General features: G+C 41.3%; 1 protein-coding gene across 1 annotated transcript; it reads left to right on the top strand.

Moving 5' to 3' along the window:
- The first annotated feature begins 4138 nt into the window (after positions 1-4138).
- RAP2B (RAP2B, member of RAS oncogene family) lies at positions 4139-6316 on the top strand. The gene has a single exon (XM_032344719.1). The coding sequence runs from the start codon at positions 4255-4257 to the stop codon at positions 4804-4806; it is 552 nt and encodes a 183-aa protein (XP_032200610.1). The 5' UTR covers positions 4139-4254; the 3' UTR covers positions 4807-6316.
- Positions 6317-20293: the final 13977 nt, after the last annotated feature.

Raw genomic sequence — 20293 nt, 5'->3', positions numbered from 1 at the left:
CTGTGCTTTCACCCAAATAAGGGTAGACTCTGCTGATCTTAAAAGTCATTTTTATGACTCAGGGAGACTGAAACATTAGTATACATTTTTCTAAGGATCCAGGAAGTGTTATGTCACACCAAGGATTAATATAATCTTCTACTACAAGCGGAACTTGGAAAAGAAATAAAATGTGATTCATATATTCATCAGTAAATACTGATGGAGGGCTTCCCATGTAGGCACTGTACTAAATGTTATGAGGGACAAGAGTGGCTCCAAAGATAAGCTAGGTATGGACTCTACCCTCAAGGCATTCACACGGTGCTGGGTGACAAGACACAGATGTGTAAATAATTATGGTAAAGGCTAGATAATGATTCATGCCATAAGTGAGGCGAAGACATCTAACAGATTTCATAGGAGGAAGTGACCAACCTTAAAAATTTCTGCATCAGCAATGTCCTTACTTCATTTTGAAGTCCAAAGCCCTGGTGCAAATCTTTCTGTGGGAGACTACCTGAATGTAATAAAAATCACTACCGAAGAATCCCTAACAGAAAGCATTCACAAGGTGGCATCTTTCTGGTACTCGTACCAAGATTCAGTAACACCCATCCACATGACTACCTGAAGTCCTGACGGTGGAAATCTTCTAGATGGGGCTGTCGGGCTACCTGGGGCAGGGTAGTAATTGCTATGCATTTATGGGGTACTGCAGCTTTAAAAGCATGTTTCCATCCATTATCTGCTAATTATTATCCCCGAGGACAGGCTGGCACCATGCAAAGTACAGCTAGGACACCAGGGTTCTAATTCTCCTCAGTTCTCTCTGATGCAAAATGAGGGGTTTGGTCACTAGATTCTCTCCAAGGTTCTTCATGTAGCTAGGTGGGTAGGGCAAATTTTATTATCACCATTTTAGACCAGGAAACTAAAGTCAGGAGAGCTCAAGGAACCTGTAGATAATAACTGATATCCCAGCTCTTGAGATTAGGCACCAAGACCTGTAAAAGACAAAGCATTTTATACTCTGTCATACTGAGAACCCCTCTTAGTAAGAGGACAAAGAGAGGCCCCCATAGCAGTAATCTAAGTATTTAAGTTATAAATCAAGAGAATGAACTGTTAACAAAATAATCAATCTATCCTCCCGCTCTGACAAATACCTCCTTTACAAGAATCTGGACGGCCAGGTGAGAATCATGAATTCTGGGACTCTTCCAAGTAGGAGGCTGGAAAGGGGCAGTAAAGGGGAAGCTGATGCTACTGAGTCCTCTTCCTCCACCTGGTAGGGCCCAAAGTGCCTGGGAGAGCGCACCTCAGTCCACAAGTCCAAGCACTGCCCACACTCCAACAAAAAGCCATTCCTGGACACAAGACTAAGTTCAGAGGCCCATGCAAGTCCTGGAGGAGGGTTTGTTACTCTCTGGGTGAGGATTCCAGAATTCTGACTCCCTGGAGCATGGTCTAGAAGAGGGTTCAGGTTCCTTGACTGCATGGGAGGGGGCATTATGAAAAGGAGAACCACAGAGCAGAGATCCCTTGGGTTTAAGAGACAGTCTGATCACACTACCTGAAGACCAAACCTAAGAAAGAGGAAAATCCGGGAGCTTTCTTGTGAGAGGGTAGTATGGCTTAGTAGTCACAAACCAGGTTCTGCAGAGAAACACCTGGGCTGGGATCCTATGTTGGCCACTCACTGGCTGTGAAATGGCAAGCAAGTTAACCAACATCCCAGGACCTCAGTTTCTTTATCTTTAAAATACATGTAATAAGTATTATGTGGAGTACATGAAACATGTAAAACGTTTGGCAGGCATTAAATGCTGGGTAAGTAAATGTTGCGGGGGTTCTCTTCAGCTGCATTAGGTGAATGCGCCTCTGAGAGGCTTTTCTGGAGAATTATATAAGCCTAGTTATATCCAGGCTCTCTGACAGTCAAGGTTAAACCGTTCTCTCCACTAAATAGTGAGGCCAGGGGCAGGGATGGGCACCAACCACCCCACCCCGCCCATGTCCCGCCGGGTCGAACGACGGGGGACTTCGCCCGGCAGATTCTGAGCTACAGCCAGGAGCTCGGAAAGGTTAATTCGCAAACGTGGCCGTGAGTCACGGCGGGACTAAGGAACTGAAACCAAACGTTAGCACACAGCCTGGTTCGTCTGTGTGATGCGCAAGGGGAGTGGGAAGTAGCATCGGATAAAAAAGGCAAGACTCGGAGCCCGGGTTGACGCAGCTCTGTCCCCTCCTACCCACTTCACTTTAGGGCTCACGCAAACTTCGCTGAGTCTTCTGACAGGTCTTGACATCTCTCCTCCGCGAGGAGGGAGGGAGACTCAGGGCAAGTCGAGACATCTCCCTCGCACCTCCCGTGAGTGCGAGCCCAGCCAAATGTGCAGACTGCACGCCCAAAACGAAGAGACGTTTAATAAGGGCAAGCCTGGGCATTCCCCCACCCCTCCGGGTGACACGAACTCAAAGTGGCCCATCTCCACACCCTAGTCCCCCCACTTCCCTCTCTGCAAAAACAACTTGGACATTTTGCTGCTGTTTGCGGACCAAGAACTGCAACTAGACCTTTCTGCTCCCGTTAAGGGACAGTCGTGACTGGGCACTGCGAAGTCAGACTCTCTCGAAAACACCAACAAAGAACTATATTTAGCTCTGAGCTCTCCGCCTAAATTCCTCTTATTTTTTCACTCTGAGCTTCAAAACGACTAGGTTGGGGAAGTGGGAGGAAGGGGGCGGGGGGAGCAGCAGAGAAAGAACAGCTGTGCCTCCGCCTCTCAACTCAATCTCTATAAATAACCAATCATGAGCCGAGGCTACTTTTTAGCCAATGAAGCAACCTAAACTGGTAAAACCTTGGCGGTAGCCAATGAAACAACAGTTAGGGGTGTGAGATTTGCGCCCCGGAACCAATGGGCCCCGAGTCTGGGAGAGGTAATTTGAGCTGGAGTGTGGGTGTGTGGTGCAAAAGCTTCCTATTTCTAAGCCCGAAAACCTGTTCTGCCCACTGAGCATGCCCTGACTAGCTGCGGGCGCCGCCACGACTTTTGGATCGGGTTGTAATCCGACCGCCGGGTTTCCGCCCTAGCCCAGTAGGGACGTGGGTGGGACCCGCCAAGTCCCAGCCCCAGAGAGCTCGGCTCAAGAGAGGCTACCCCTTCCCCTGTCGGGACAGGATTTCAGCCCTGAGTTCCTGTTTTCTTTGTCGAGGAGCTGAACTGCAGGCAGAGTGGCCGCAGAAGGCCCAGTAGTGTCTCCGAGGCGAAGGATTTAGAAAAAGCTGCTCCGTGGGTGGGCAAAGATGCTCCACCCGCTGCTCTCGCACTCAAATGCCCTTGCGGTCTCCGACCCGGAGACGCACACTCGCTGGGGGCTCGGAGAGTGGAGTCCACAAGCTCTTGATAACGGGAGTCCACAAGAACACAGCCCAACCCATTACGGGAGCGGCCCTCCGCGCCCACACGCTGCTTGCAGAGCCACCGCCCTACACCGCCCTACACCATCCTCCCACACCTTCATCCTCTCACCTGAGCTTTTCCAGCACCCCTCAATCACCTACACACCCCCGTACCTTTCTCAACCAGCTCCTGGATTAGAGCCTCTCGCAAACCGCTCCACCAGACTCAAACTGTTAGCCCCACCCTCGGGCCCGCCCCCCCGCCTGGTCCCCCGGAAAACCAGGAGCGGCGGATCAGGCGGGCGCGGCCGTCGGCGCACTGGGCATGCTCGCCGGGGCGGGGAGGGCCGGGCTGCGCGCGGCGAGTAGGAAGCCCTCGCCCCGCGGAGGCTGCGGGAGAGAGAGGGCGATGGGCCGCGGCGGTGGGCGCACGCTCTACGGGGACTCATGCCACGCGCGTCCCTGTCCGGCGCGCAATTAGCAGCCACCTCCGCAGCCCACCGCCACCACCCCTTCGCCCTCCCGGGCGGCCGCACCGAAGAGCTGCAACCGTCGCCTCGCACAGGCTGCCGGCATTGTCCTCCGGGTCCGCCGCCAAGCCTGCCGCTGCCGCCGCGGACTGCTGCGGGGCCCCGGACCCGCGCCCCAGGGACGCGCCGCCGCCTTCACCGTCCCGGCCCCCGGCTCCCGGTCCCTGGCCCCCCGTTTGGTGATTTCTGAGCCCCGCGCTCCCTAGCCGCTCTCTCCTAGGTTTTTCCCGCAAGGCTGAGGAAGAGGAGAAGTCGCCCAGCCGCCAAACCCAGGCTTCCTCCGGCGCGCAGCCCCGACGGGGCCGCGGCAGGCGCGGCGAGAGCGCCGACGGAGCCATGAGAGAGTACAAAGTGGTGGTGCTGGGCTCGGGCGGCGTGGGCAAGTCCGCGCTCACCGTGCAGTTCGTGACGGGCTCCTTCATCGAGAAGTACGACCCCACCATCGAGGACTTCTACCGCAAGGAGATTGAAGTGGACTCGTCGCCGTCGGTGCTGGAGATCCTGGACACGGCGGGCACCGAGCAGTTCGCGTCCATGCGGGACCTGTACATCAAGAACGGCCAGGGCTTCATCCTCGTCTATAGCCTCGTCAACCAGCAGAGCTTCCAGGACATCAAGCCCATGCGGGACCAGATCATCCGCGTGAAGCGGTACGAGCGTGTACCCATGATCCTGGTGGGTAACAAGGTGGACCTGGAGGGCGAGCGAGAGGTCTCGTACGGCGAGGGCAAGGCCCTGGCCGAGGAGTGGAGCTGCCCCTTCATGGAGACGTCGGCCAAAAACAAAGCCTCGGTGGACGAGCTGTTCGCAGAGATCGTGCGGCAGATGAACTACGCGGCGCAGCCCAACGGCGACGAGGGCTGCTGCTCGGCCTGCGTGATCCTCTGAGGCGCCCGCTGCTGCCGCGCGCCGGCCGCGCTCTGCGCACAAAAGCCAAACGCACCCGACTCTCTAAATGTGATTTCTCTTCTTGCTTTGAGATTGGAGACGACTTTGCATTGGCCGGGGTGTCTCGGGAGCCCGGCTGGCCTCTGCGGCCGGCATCCCCTGCCTCCGTCCCGTGTCCGAAGGGGTGTCCCGTTCTCACCATCCGACACCCGGTGGAAATGTGGCTCTTGGAAGCATGTACGTTTCTCATTGATTTTGGTTGACGCATATTTCCCCATTTAAATGCCGTTAGGGCGCTGTATTGGCAGCTTGACACCGGCAAGCGAAAGTTTCAGCGTGGAAAAAAAAAAAATGGGGTGGGGAGGAAGAGTACGAGGAGGAGGTGGAAAGGGAGGGGGGATTCCCCCCCCCTGCCAACAACCCTTTTCTAGTTCCAAGTTTTAAATACATGGAAGGAAGTCCGGGAGAACCAAATGAAGGAGCAGGAGGAAGGAAGAAACTTTTGGTTTTTTCCTTGTTTTCCAGGAGTAGCTGGAAATTAAGATGGGGTTCCTTTTCTGCCAGCTTGGAAGGGCAGCCCTGTGACTGATTGTGATTCTAAGGATGTCTATGCAAAGTTGGATTCTTGTTACAGTGTATCCAATCTGAAGTATGCACATCTGAACTGGGACTGTAAACACTGATGCCAATACAGTGTGGGGTGCCAGAAAGTGTCTGCTGATATTTGTGGGAAAAAAAAAAAAAATCTATTTTGTTTACCTACTGTATCAAAGGGGAGTCTGGGGGAGAACGGTAGTATTTTTTTTTTTTAATCAGCTGTGAAAAAAAAAATGTTACAGATCTGCACATTTTTGTGTGTACTATTGTGTGCCTGTGTGTGTGTGTGTGGTTTTTCTTTTTCTTTTTCTTTCTTTTTTTTTTTTTTTGAGTTTAGCTTTTTGTTCTTTTTGGTTGGCAGTGACAGGTTTTGATGACTAGCTCTTTAAAATACAGTACAAAGACTTCAAAAATGTGATTCAGGGCCCCCAGCACCCCTGTGTCTGCAGAGTGCCTTCAAAACTCAGCTGTTCAGCCGGTGCCAACCTGTGAACTTCCCACCATATCCCAGAATCTGCTATTCCCCAAACCACTTCCTAGTTTCCTTTCTGTAATCTTCCTGAAGGAGCCAGGACAATAGGGCCTGTTGTTTGGTGAATTTCTTGATTATTTCCAGCCTTTAAAATGTAATTTCCATGTCTTGCAATGGGCTTCCCCCCCCCTTCTTTCTTTCTTTTTTATTTTGCTTCATTTTGTTCAAATGTTCAGGTATTTAGCTCCCCTTTTTTATTATTTTTTTAAAAATTTTTGGTTATCTGTTCTAGGGTGTTCCTCCAGAAGCAAAGAGCAAAATTTTACTGTTGTGATGTACCAAGAGAATTCTAACTAACTGTAATTTTTAATTCCAGACACGCGTTTAATCATTGTCTCTTCATTTTAAGACTTTTAATACAAATGTCATTTTTAAAGAAACAAACCCAAAACTATCGTTTGTGTTTCTGTGTTTCATATTCAGTGATTTAATACAGTATCATGGCTGAGGTGGATGGGGGCAGGTGCTTGATGCCCACAACAGAAAAACCTCAGTGACAAGTTGGGTGACATTACTTCCAACTCCTTAAATGTGGGAAAAAGAAATCATAAAGGTCTAGGAAGCCCTGGGGGTATGGCCATTATCACTTAACTACAAGATAGGAAGGATATTGAATCTGTTCTGCTGACAGGGAGCAGTTTACCTCACTGTGGGTAGAGAAGGGTAGAAACCAACTGCTAATACTGCCTTAGATTTGGTGAAGTCGCCAATCTCCTGACCAGGCAGGGAAGAGCTTTTAACTTTTCTCCCCCCCCCCAATGTTTTGTTCTGTTTAATTACATCGTATATCAAGTCAAAAATAGGTTTGAAGATGATTTTCAGTCCTGAAGTCACACCCAGTACTGTTTTCTGCAGTACATTTGTATGGGTTGCAGAATCTTAATACTAGAGGTTTTGATTTGGATATAGATATTAGAAAGAAAAAAATGAAGATGAACCCCCAACTCCCATTAAGCTGCAATTTGTGGACCATTTTGACCTCATGAAATTTTCCTTCTAACAGTAGGAGGCAGTGTGAGCTGCTGCTTCTTATTTTATTTCAGTTAAGGGCCTCTTTACTAGTATAATCTCTGTAGAATAAAAGAAAGTATATGACTGTACATCAAGAGTGTACGTGATACACCTCAGCTGTGTGAAGTGTAGGTTAAGTCTTCTGTTGGGGAAGCCAAAAGAAGTTACAGGCCACAGGCATCTTTAAAGCTATTAGCATCTTGCCTTAAAATGGGTCCTTTGCCCAGGTGACCTGCCACTCTTCCAGCATGGAGGAGGAATAGAGAATTGGCCTGTGATGGTCCTATGGCCATTTTTTCTCATTCTTGAGCTCATGTAAGTTTAGAATCACACAGTTGAAAGGCAGTATGTATATGATAAATATAGAAATTAAGAGAAATAAGTTTATGTCTTTGCAAATATTAAGTTTTGCATTGGAGTAAATTTAGTTTTTCAATAGATGTTAAGTGTTGAAAATTCTTAAGACTTACACCAAGTACTATGTGAAGGATTTTTTAAAAAGGCATTTGGTGACTGTTTCTTATGGCTTTGTTTTTTTTGTTTTTTGTTTTCTGTTTCTGTTTTTGTTTTTTTGAAACCTTTTGACATAAAGTGCTGCCAAATATCAAACTAACTTAAGACATGTCTATACTCCTGAAAGGAGCTTGAAAACATTTGAAAAGGCAAATTGGAAACGAACTAGGCTGATGGGTCCATTAATCATCTTCACAGAGGATTTATTCACTTGCATGACTAAATACTTTATAGGTCTGAGATGCCAGGGCAGAAGATTTTAATATGGTTTTACTGAGTACTGTGAAATAAATGCTTTCTGGGTTCTCAATGAAAGCAATTTTGTTTGTGTGCCTGGAGCAGAAATGTAGTAGTTCTGTGTTTTGCAGCCTTCACCATTATTTTCTTGACAAAATTGAGAGAGATTGAGGGCATTGTTTTAAAGAATATGTCCGCTTATTTGGCCACTAAGAGCCCCTTTGTAGTAGTATGGTGTGAAAAGATAGGAGCATTTGTTTCCATGGAAAAGTTGGGTTGATTTGAGGGTGTTAAAGGAAGCAAGGGAGTTTGCTATAAGGCAATCACCTGCCCCAACAGAAACTGGGTGGGAAAGGAACCTTTATCTTGGAGAGCAAAAGTTAACTTTTAAACTTGGCCCCTGCTGTTTTTTAACAGCTTTTCCTTTTGGTCCCTGTGCTCCAAGCTTTATGTCATTTCAAAGGTCTATTTTTGTCCTTTAGTAAGAACCTTAGGAAAATGGAAGATACCATCATTGGAAGTCTAACATTGTCATGTTTGGGATTTATGGCTTAAATAAAACAATTGCTGGGTTGTTAACTATAGAAATAGACTTCCCTGAATCACATTTTAGAACCAGATCAGCTTGGGGTTAGAATTATTTAAAAGTGTGCGGCTTCATGCTTCCTGACTAGTTAACCTTTTTTTTGGAGGTGGGGGGGGGATACTAAAATGCCTCATTTCTTTGGCCTGTTGTGGTAGTTTCATAAATGTTTTCTCCAGCATGTGATTGCACCTCTTGAGTCAAAGTTAAGTATTTCTCGCAGGTAGGGTGGGAAAGTTAGAGAACACTGCTCATAGCAGCCAACCTTGAGAGACAGAGGCAAGATGTCACCCAAAGTATATATTTACTTTTCACAATAGCTGGAATAAGCCACCTACTTCTAAAGGAAACAAAGATTTAATTTAGAGATCACCTAAGTTAAAATGATCTCTGATTTTTGTTACACTGTCCACTTAATTAGGAAAGCTTGCTAATACAAATGTCCTTGTGAAAATACAGCAAATGTCTAAAAACTACTAATAGAATGTGATATTTTTTATTAGAAGATTTTACTCAGATTACTAGGAATAATTGAGTGCATTTGATTGCTAGTTTCAGAAGATATATTTGATTTAATAATAATGGATTTTGATGGTTTGAGAAGACCTTAGGATTATCTAGCCAGAGGTTTTTAAACTTGCCTACATACCAGAATCACCTGGAGGTTAAAACAGATATTGCTGGGCCTTCTAGTTTCTTATTTAGTATGTCTCAGTATGAGCTCATGATTTTTATTTCTAACAAGTTTCCAGGTGACATTGATGTTGCTGTTTGCTTGGTTTTCACTTTGAATACCAATAAAATAGTCCAAATAAGTACTATATCAAGAGCCACATAGATATTTAGGGACACAGGCCCGTGTCACACATTTTAGAGTACTACCTACCACAAAGTCATAAAATAATCTTGATTGAAATTTATAGCTGAAGAGGGCATAGACCATTTACAATCAGACTGTTAAACTGTGGAGTGTGGTGGACTGGTATGGACACATTGTAGTTAGAGTATTTAATCATCTTCACATTATTATGTGAACAGTTTTGGCTGTGGTTTCCAGTGTTAACTTCAGAAGTTGACTTTTAAAATGGGAAGGATAGGATCATGGCCTAAATAATAAGAATCACCTTTTTTTTCCACTCAAAAATTTTGAAAAGAGTGTCTTAGTGTTTGTCTTCCCTTTGTTTCAAGATTTAAAAGCAAGGACTTTAACTTTCCACATATCCCAGCAAGAATTCTTTAAAACAAACAAACAAACAAAAAACAAAAACAAAACAAAGCAAACAGAACAAATTAGAGAATTTAAGTCTTCAGGTCATGGTAAGCACATGCATGTGTCATATGTGTGTATGTAAATACATACACTCAGTTTCTTAGCTGGACTTCCCAGGAATCTGGTCAGTGTCCTGTGGTTACACAGTTATTCATTCTGGGACAGCCCATACCACAAACCTGCCACACATCTTGTTTTCTTACGCATCTTAATCTTTTCGAAGAATGAGTGTTAATCTGTTTTGTAAACTGGAGGGTACAGCTATCTGTAGTCTTCCTTTGTTTTAAACAGAAATTTTTGAAGAAATGCTTTCTTAGAAGAGAAAAGAAATTGCGTGCTTTTTTGTCCAACTGACTGAGCAACGTGTTTTAAATGAATTATCTGACAAAATTATGTGTGGCTAAATTTAATCAGAGGTTTGAATATGTTTCATTGGCTTATTTGTGTTAATTGTGCAAATGTAACAAACACACATTTTTTCATAGAAAAGAGAAAGATTATTGATGCCTCTAGGATACAGGTGCCCCAAAATGGCCTGAAATTATTTCTTGATTGTTAAGAATATGTTTCAGTGGAAGTTCGTAAACATAGCTGAAATTGATTTATTCGTTATTCAGTAAGCATTTGTTGAGCACGTACTATTAGCTGTTGTGTAAGGACTAATGCTTAAATAGTTGGAAGCCAGACAAAGGAGTAACAGTACTGTCCTTTTATCACTATAAGCTGTGAAAATAGCATGTATTAAACAAAAGGAGGATTTGAAAAAATGCAGTTGCATACACCTTCTAGTATAATATAATACTACAGGTCTGTCTGGCAGGCAAATAGAGTAGGTAGATTTGTTGAGAATTGGAACTTTTAAAGGTATGTTGATATTGCAAATAAAAAATGGATCCCATGAGGCTTGAGTAACTAATAGTTGTTTTGTTGCACGTGAAACTCTGTAATTTTGTGCATTTCCCACTTCCTTTTTGAGGTTAGCTAAAACTGAACATTTAGAAACAGGAGATCAGGTTGCTTCCATATTTTCATGTCCGAGGAAGGAGGGGAAAATGGAGGAAAAAACACGAGATTTGTATTCACTGTTTTAAAAAAAAAAATTAAATGAGGGGAAAAAAGGAAAATAAAATTTAGATTATATTCTTTAAAAAAAAGAGAAGCAATTGCGGGCATACAGTTTTTGGGGGTTCTTCATGTGAAGAAGATTCAGGGTAAGATATCTCTTTTGTACGAGATACTTTTCTAAAAATGAGTGTGCCAAAGAATTAAGCAGATGCTTTAAGTTTGCTAAGCTTATAGTAATTTTATACAAAGGTTCTGGTTTTCATGCCTTTGGTACTTATTGGAAGAAGGCAATCAGCTCTGAGAAGGAAGTGTTGGGTGAAAAGCTGTACGAGGTAATAGTAATAGCGATTGTAAAACCACAGAAATTGAAGGGAGTTGTAATTATTAATGTCCTGCTGTTTGCAAGATGATCTCTAGTGACTGTTTTATGTAGACTATCTCCTGAATTAACATACTTTCAAAATGTGGTAAGTTAGAGAACGACAGAGATAGCAGAATTGTTCATCTGAAGGTACTTCACTGCTTATTTTTTTAATCTGATTATAGAACCATTTATGAGATACAAATTTACTACTTATAGTTTTATAGTGAAAGTGAAGGTCTTAATATTTTACACCTATCTGACCATTTATAAAAAGTTTTCAAAATTTGGTTTTAGTCATGAATTCAGAATATTTTAATGTTATTTAATATTATACATATTAATATAATATTTTTAAACATTCTCTTTAAAGACTAACATACTGAATTAATTAATCTCATTCAAGAAAAGAGCATCTATAGAGATCTGTACTAGTATAATTCTATATGAACATATATGTCAACAACATATATTTGAAAATATATTTTAGATAGTTTTGCACTCTACATTGTAAGTGGGTAAGAGAATTGCAAAAGTATATTTCCAAGTTTGATTTCAACATTATTTATCATCTAGTGGAAAAAGGCCTGAGTTTGGAGTTCTTTCCTCTGAGTCTGGTTACTTAGCTTCATTTTGTCATAGTATCTGTTACTTTTCTTTTTGTATCTCATTCCATTCACCCACATATGGTTCATGCAAATGGTTGTCTCTGTTACAAATGTAATCTGTATTAATTGATAAAAAAAAAAAATCTAAGAACTGATTACCTAATGGCTATATAAATGTGTTTTCTGTGTACTAGTGTAAAGAGAGAAGTCTTTTTCATGCTGTGTTTCAAGTCCAGACTGAAACAGATCCAACTAGTTAAAGCTGCCCACTCAACAGATAACCACCTTTAGGTTTGGGCATAGACTGTGCTTGGGCATAGCCTCTGTGCTTCATTTTAAAAACTAACGAAGTTTTTAAAAAGTGAATTCATTCATAGGAATATTCATTTTAATGTACTTGGGACTGCCTAAAAATATTTCCAGACCAGCTCTTCTTCCTCACTAATCTTGAGCAGAGGTCAAAAAATGAGGTATAGCCCAAATGCATTCTTTTTTTTAAAAAAAAAAAGAATCTTTTACCTTCAACGGCAGAGACTACAGCAAACAAAAACCTAATCCAAAGAACAAAACTGTTTTTCGTGCATCTTTGTACAAATCAGCACTTATTGTGTTACCAAGGAAGCCTAAGTAGGGGGAAGGGCGATAAAATATTTTCCTTAGTCATTTGGGCAGCGTTCAGCCGGCGGTCTGGTACCCTCACTGCTCAGGCGGGCAGAGCGTGATGGAGCTGAGAGGGCTATGAAGGGCGGGGCGGGATGAGGTGGACCTGTTCCTCAGCCCACACCCCACTCCTGCGTTCCTCCAGGACGGAGCATTTCCTCGTGTTCAAATGTGTGATTCATTGTGACTCAGGATTTACTGAGGCTTGGTTCTGCTACCAGCCAAGGGTGAAGAAGTATGGGATGGCGTGATAATGCTACTGTAATAAATTTGACTCTAACTCAGGGTTTCATAACCTCAGGACTATTCACATTTTGGGCTAGATCATTCTTTTTTGTGGAGGGCTGCTGTCCTGGGCATCTGACAATGTTTAGTGGCATCCCTGGCCTCTACACCCTAGATGCCCATAAAAGCCCCTCAACCCAGCCAACAATCAAAAAGATCTGCAGACATTGCCAAATCTTTCCTTTGGGGCAGGGGCAGAAAAGCCCCTGGTTGAGAACCTCTGCTCTGGACTTGACCATGTAGAGACGGAGGAGGCAGGCATAAATCCAAGGAAAGAAAGGTCGAACCTATAGTAAACTTTTAAGACTTTTTCTTACTCTGAGAAACTATTGTGAAATCTAAGATTCAAACAAAACAAAACCTTCCCTTATTCCAGAGCATTATACTTAATGCTTTTCTACTAAAATACCAATGTTCTCCCTGGTGGTTGGGATGTATCACTTTGGTCAGCTCATTAAACCCACACATAAGAGAAAAACACGGTATTCGTGGATAGAGATTTATTGGAAAGGAGAAGGACTACGATTTAAAAGGAAGGTGTGCTTTGGTTGGGGTGATGAACTTGGAAAGTCAGAGAGCAATTTAGCACATGCTGATGACGAAGTAGAGGGACCTAGATGTACAGGAGGACTCCTGAAAGGGAGGTCAAGGGCAAGAGTGTTTGAGTTTGTCTGGGGTCCCTTAAACCTGCATTAGGAGACATCTGGGAGGTTTTCAGCCTCACTCAACCTCTGCCACTTCACCTCACAATCTCTTCCCTGTTTATCCAGGCCCCTATGCAACATCTGGACTCCTCACTTTGGGGGAGAAAGGATGTGTTTTATGCATCCTGTCCGTCTTTATTTTGCCTTTTACAGTTCCCCGCTCCCTCCCCCATTCCCTTCCTCTCTTTCCTTCCTTCCTTTTTCTTAGCTACCTTCAGAACGAATGACTGAGTTTGTCCAGGGCGGACTCCCGCTGGTTAACTGCGCACACCTACCTGTGCCCAAACCCCTTAGCCAGGCTGTCAAGAAGGGGACAGCGGAGGCAGTGGTGATTGCTTTGTAATGAAGTGCCTCTGGAATCGGGAGTCTCCGGCCAGCACAGATGCTGTGGCTGCCAGCCCCTGAAACACAGCATTAAACATCCTGTCAGCAAGTTCATTAATGCGGAATTAACTCAGTGACCATGGATGTTTGATTTATTCTGAACCAGACAGGGTTGTTTTTGTTCTTAAGTTTTAAATGAAATAGTTATTTTAAAACCCATGCAAAATACCCCTAACAACTTTAAGCAACCAGACAATTAGACACCCAAGGGGTAAGACCATTGTGATTCTGCACTTCATACCGGGCACATTTGGAAATCTAGCGTTCCCAGTAAGTAGGAGATGTAACAGTTGTGCAACTGAGGGAGAACCGTCTCAGGCCCCATCAAACGCCTCTATCTAATCAGCCAGAAGAGGCTCTGTAAGAAAGGTAGGCAGTAAATGAAATAATTTGGTACAGTAAAAAGTATTGTTTGGTGAAAGTGGATGAGTGATTTGGGGACTTCTTGAACGTGCTTCTCAAATTTAAGAATTATATTAGAATAAATGACGTTAATACAAATACTTCATTCTCTGCAGTATCTTGAATTGAACTGAAAATGGAAACATCAGATTCAATTGGCAATGTGATCACAGTTAAGATAGAGAAAACAGATTGGATTTATCTAAATTTCCTGTTTTTCTTATACTCGTTTTCCTCTTTTATAATCTGTGCTGTTCTGCAACATTTTTTTTTTTCTTATCTCCAGCTTTTATTGGCTTTGGGGAGCATTATATTTTCTTTCTAATTAAAAAGTTTGTAATGAGAGAAATATTCTGTTATGAATCACAGTAGACAGTAGCCAAGAAAATATATGTATTCATAAATTTAAACACATAAATTAATTGTGTAGGATGTTTTTACAATGTCATAATTTGTGTTTACCTTTTAAAGCTTAGAATAATTTTTCAATGCAGTGTTTTCCATGGAAATGAAATTCACCCTTTTCCTTGATTAATTACCATTTGACTACTTGCAAAAAAGTAGCAATTATTTCTTAAAGTACTATCATGAAGGCTCTCTCATTTACATTTTGTAGCAAATTATTAACAGTTTTTCTTTTTAACCTTTTCCTCAGAGGAGTAGCATTTATGAATAGAAAAAAAAACATGCATGTGAATTATCCAAAAGTCATACAGCAGTTGTTTGGATTTATCATAGTGGTGGTGATTTGGGCAAAATATTTGCCCTCTTAATTACAAGTAATAAAATGGATGTATACTAGCCAAAGGGAAGCATCAAAAATGCATGCACATGGGGACTATAGTGCCATTTTGCTGTTAACAATTTTGGATACTGTATAGAGTAATAATACACTAGAAATAAAGAAACAAAATATTGGCCTCCTAGAAAGTTATTTCTGTTTAGTGATTTTAACATGCAATTAAAAAAACTCGGATGAAAATGATAACATAGTGCCACACAGTGAGAATCGCCAAGTTTCACATTACAAAAATTTTCTGACCATCCAAATTCTTTTTTTTTCCCCTGACTTCCCAAGTCTAGACCATTTTGACTATTAAAAACACAGTCTTTCATTTGCCAGAGAATATGAACAGATTTTGTTGTCTGCAATTAATTCCAAATGTATTTTAAAGTATTACATACCAGAACTTAAAGAGATTATAGGAACCTGATTTTTATATTTCTACTATCAGAATACAAACTTTGTATAGAGTCCAGTATCACTAAGCAGTAGGACACAAACAAGGAATATAGTAGAGAAAGTGAGGAATTTTACGATTGTTGTCAAATATCAGTGCCACTGAAATTTCATTTCCGTATTCAATTTGTGAAACAAGTATTTTCTTGGCTATTCTTTATATGCATTTTAGAATGAAAATAAAATCTCTGTAAGTTTGTTATTTAAAAAAGTGATCTTTCAGAGTATTTTTCTCTTGGTATTATTCTTCAAAATATAGTTGACCTGAATAGAGTTAATGCTTTTGCCCCAAATACTAAATTATGGTTCCTATAGCAACCATAATTTACTCTCTTACATAACTCTCTGCTTCACGCCATGGTTAATATATGCAATATAACTCTAATTAACTTTCATCTTTCTTTAGATTAAGTGTGTGGTTTCCGGGAATAGAAGGTGGAGGAAGGTGGAAATTGATGCTGTGTTTGTAGAATCTGCAACTTGAGAACAGGAGGATTGCTAAGCAATAGAGGAGGGATTTACTTAGGATTTCAACCATAATATTTTACATTTTGAATCAGGAAAAAATAATTATATTACAATGTATGTTTAAATTTATGACATATAATATGCATGAATGAACTTTCTTAACTGATTAGAGTCTCAAAAAATAATTTAGAGTCTCAAAAAATAATTATCAGAAAATTTAGTTAGAATACTGTATTATATAAGATGATGAAGTCAAATATATATTTAACTCATTATCCTTTTTGTACTATTTGTAAACCATAAAGAATGCATTCACAGTCAATTAAATATTGAGCACCTAATAAGCACTGTACCAAGAATAAGAATCCATCTGTGCCTTTAATATACATATTTTTATCACTGAACTTTATTACTGATTTCCTCCACTAGAAGTTAAGTCTGTAAGGTCAAGATTCATCCTTTTATCCCCATTGCCTAGAAGAGAGGCTGGCATGAATCAACACTCAGTTGAAGGAAGGAATGAATGAATGAATGAATTAGTCACAAGGGGAAAGGAAGTAGATTTGACAGAACCCTAAACACAGGTTACAATGACCAGAAAAGTTAGAATATCTCAATGTTCTGCATCAACTGTAAGCAAACATTGTAGAATGAAAACTTGTGACCTGTTCTTTTATTCATTAATCCTGAAAATTTATAGTTTGGAATAGCAATGCTATTATAGTGTTCATGGGACTTAATTTTCTGTGAAGTTGTCAGGAACAAAATCAAAAGAGTTCCAGACAGAACTTTTGGGAAATTAGTATATTTGTTATAAACCTGCCCCTTTCTTTTGCATTGGTTTCCCAAATGCAGGTATGCCTTGGTTTAGGCAATGGATATGAGAAAACTAATATAAAAATTTAATTATATAGGGCACCCTGGGTGGCTCAGATGATTAAGTATCTGCCTTCAGCTCAGCTCATGATCCCACGATCCTGGGATCGAGCCCCACATTGGGATCCCTGCTCAGTGGGGAACCTGCTTCTCCCTCTGCCTCTGCCTCCCTCTATCTGTCTCTCATGAATAAATAAAATCTTTTTTAAAAAAATTAGTGTGTTTTTGAGATTTTATTTATTTGAGAGATAGAAGGAGAGAAAGTGAGTGGAGGAAGGAGCAGAGGGGGAGAGAGAGAAGGACAAGCAGACTCTGCGCTGAGTCTACAGGGGGCTCAATCTCAGGACCCTGGGACCTAGACCTGAGCTGGAACCAAGAGTGAGACTCTGGATGGACCCACCCAGGTGCCCCAAATTTGATCATATTTAAGGTAAAATTAAGAAACTGCTTTTTAATGGCCCCACCTCTGAATCGTTTGAAAATGGATAAAGTATCTTATAATACAAATGACAAGTAACTAACACTTAGAATTTCTATTATCACATACTGGAGTTTTCTTATGTTAGACACTTGTTTCTAAATAACTTTATCTTTTTAATTTGAACACCTGGAATTCTATGTTTCTGAATGGCAGACTCTTATTAAACTCAGTAGTATTGGGGCAACTGGGGGCTGCAGTCGGTTAAGCGCTGGGCTCTTGGTTTCAGCTCAGGTCATGATCTCAGATTCCTGAGATCAGGCCCAGCATCAGTCTTCACACTCAGCAGGGAGTCTGCTTGAGATTCTCTTCCTCCCTCTCCTTCTACCCCTCCCCCTACACTCTTTTTCTCTCTCTAAAATAAGTAAATCTTAAAACCAAACCAAACCAAAACAAACCTGAGTCATGTTCACCCCAGTCCTGTTTGCCTGGATTGTTTCTAATCTATGTCTCAACTTCTCATCCCTGTGTCTTCCTAAGCCTATTTGCTGAATGAAACTCAGGTCTCTTTGTAGGTAGTGTATTTTATAATAACCAGTACTGAACAGAATTGCTGTCTAAGCAATAGTTTCAAAACTTTTCAAGAAACCTTTAAAGTAATTCACTTGAGAGAGAACCTAGAAATATGTAAACTAGTAGAAACAAACTGAATTTTCATATTACAACATGTTAAAAATAATTTCATTTATTGCCTTTAAGATTTTTAAGACATTTCTTTTTTAGTGTCTGTGAAGCTGAGGAGATGCCAGGCAGCATTGTTCTCCCAGCCATTTGAGCCTCCCCTAAAGCGTCTGCATCACCTTCTTAAAAATGCAGACCTGCTTTATCTGAAACTAAGGCTGAGACTCAACACTCTGTGTTTTCATGCACCCTCCATATAATTTTATTCATGCTGAAGTCCAAGAACCATTGCTGTACGGGAAGGAAAACCTGCTATGAATGGTGCCTGCTTTATAGAAAAGATAAGACATATAAACAAGTGAAAGTAAGAACAAGTCAGCAATAATAAAAGGATGACTCTTGCCGTAAAATCGTCATAGGTGAAGTGTAACTGGGATTTCAGGAGAGAGGAGGCTACTTTACTATAGAGATGAGATCCCAATCATTCATTCATTCGCTGAGGTATTCTAGATTCTGGGACTAAGAAAGACAAAATCTGTGACTGAACTCCTCAAATCTTTGCCTCAAGCTCATAAATAGGACATTCTACTCGATAATTATCTCACAGCTAGAAACAACTTTTGAAATCACATAATCCAACGGTCTCCAAATTTGATACATCAGAATCATTTGGCTGCCTTATTAAAACACATATTGCTGAAGCCCACACCCAGACTTCCTATGTAATCAGGATAGAAGGCCTGTGAAGTAGCATTTCTCACAAATTCCCAGGTGATGCTGATGCTGTTTGTCCAGGTTCTCAATTTGAGAATCACCGATATGATCTACCACTTCAAGTTAAAAATGGAAATACTAATGCCCAGAAATAGGATTTGACCAACAAAGTTAACTAGTGGCTACGATGGAAATAAAACCAGGTTGCCAGCTCTCAATAATTCAATATAACCTCCACTGCAAACTGCCTCCGGGACACCCTGAAAAGAGGATGCCTGCAGGAGCTTGCAGCGATTTTAAGAAAAACGACAGGAGTGAAGAATTGATAACTTGGTGATATTTCATCCAGCTCTTATTTATATTGTATTTTAACTTTTTATCCCAAATCAGGCATGTTCTTTACACTTACGATCCTAATTTTGAACCACCAAGCATTCTATTTTGTGTCTAAAGATCTGATCTGTATAAAAAAGCAGTATAGTATCATTTTGAAAAGGCAATTCTAAAACTTACTAATATTATCTTCCTGATAATGGGTTGGTTCTTAGAGCAAAAGATCTTCCATTACAAAAGCACTTTTCTTGGTTACTACCTCTTTGACAGATGTCCAGTTGTGGCACTAACAAAACTTACCACATTGGCTGAGAGTAAAGAACTAAAATATGTACTGGGAGACAATTAATGGAGATCTCAGGCTGTGAGTTCTTGGACTGCTGATAATTCACTTCTATTTCAGAAGTGTGGGTGCTTTATCCATAAATCCATGATTACATTCTCTAATTCTGTACATTAGAGAAAATATATTAATCTTCTTTTGAATGGTGATAAGGATAGATTTCCCCCAAATTTAATTAATCTACTTTCATTCTTGAATGATTACATAAAAAACTCAGACCCCTCAGCACAAATCATGTAATTGCATTTTAAGTGATAATGTGGAAAACTTGAGCATGGATGAAGATAATATATTTTGAATTGTACCATAACTTCCTCTAAAAATTTCAAAATCTATTTTTAATTGCATGCATTTTATTTTTTTTATTTGTGTGTGTGTTCCAAAATTCATTGTTTATGCACAACACCCAGTGCTCCATGCAATATGTGCCCTCCTTAATACCCACCACCAGGCTCACACAACCCCCTACCATCCTCCCCTCCAAAACCCTCAGTTTGTTTCTGAGTCCACAGTCTCTCATGGTTCGTGTCCCCTCCAATTTCCCCCAACTCACTTCTCTCCATCTCCCAATGTCCTCCGTGTTATTCCTTATGCTCCACAAGAAGTGAAACCATATGACAATCAACTTTTTCTGCCTGAATTATTTCACTCAGCATAATCTTATTATTTTTAGATATATATCTTATATATATTAAATATATATTTTATTATAATTGCCTGCATTTTAAATGAAGTCTTGTAGGAAAACTATTTCGATTACCTGAAAGTGAACACTGAGGAAGGACTAGAAATGAGGAAGAGGAATGCAGCCAGATGGTATTTTAGACTCCATAGATGAATCCTTTGTGGATATTAGAGGGTTAATTTGCTTAATCCCATTGTGATTAATGGCCTATCAACGGATGAGAGCACGTTTTAGACACTTGCTTCACATAGACATATATGTGCACACAGACTAATTTCCCACCACTGAATCAATGTTCCCATATAAAGGACAGAGGAAATATCTCTGTCTCCATGTTTCTTCTTCCCTGTAGTTAATGTCTCCTTTCTCCCATTTTGTCAAATAGGGTATAAAAAATGTTCAGACTCCAACGCAGTTAAATCTTAGGCACTTTCACTTGTCACAGTCATCATCCAGTCTCCCAAATTAAAGAACAGCTGTTCAGATTCTCTTGGGTAGGACATGATGAGCCTTATTT

The sequence above is a fragment of the Mustela erminea genome, chromosome 1, assembly GCF_009829155.1.
Source record: "Mustela erminea isolate mMusErm1 chromosome 1, mMusErm1.Pri, whole genome shotgun sequence".
Lineage (NCBI taxonomy): Eukaryota > Metazoa > Chordata > Mammalia > Carnivora > Mustelidae > Mustela > Mustela erminea.
Note: the sequence above shows the minus strand (reverse complement) of the source record. Positions and strands in the feature narration are given on the sequence as shown.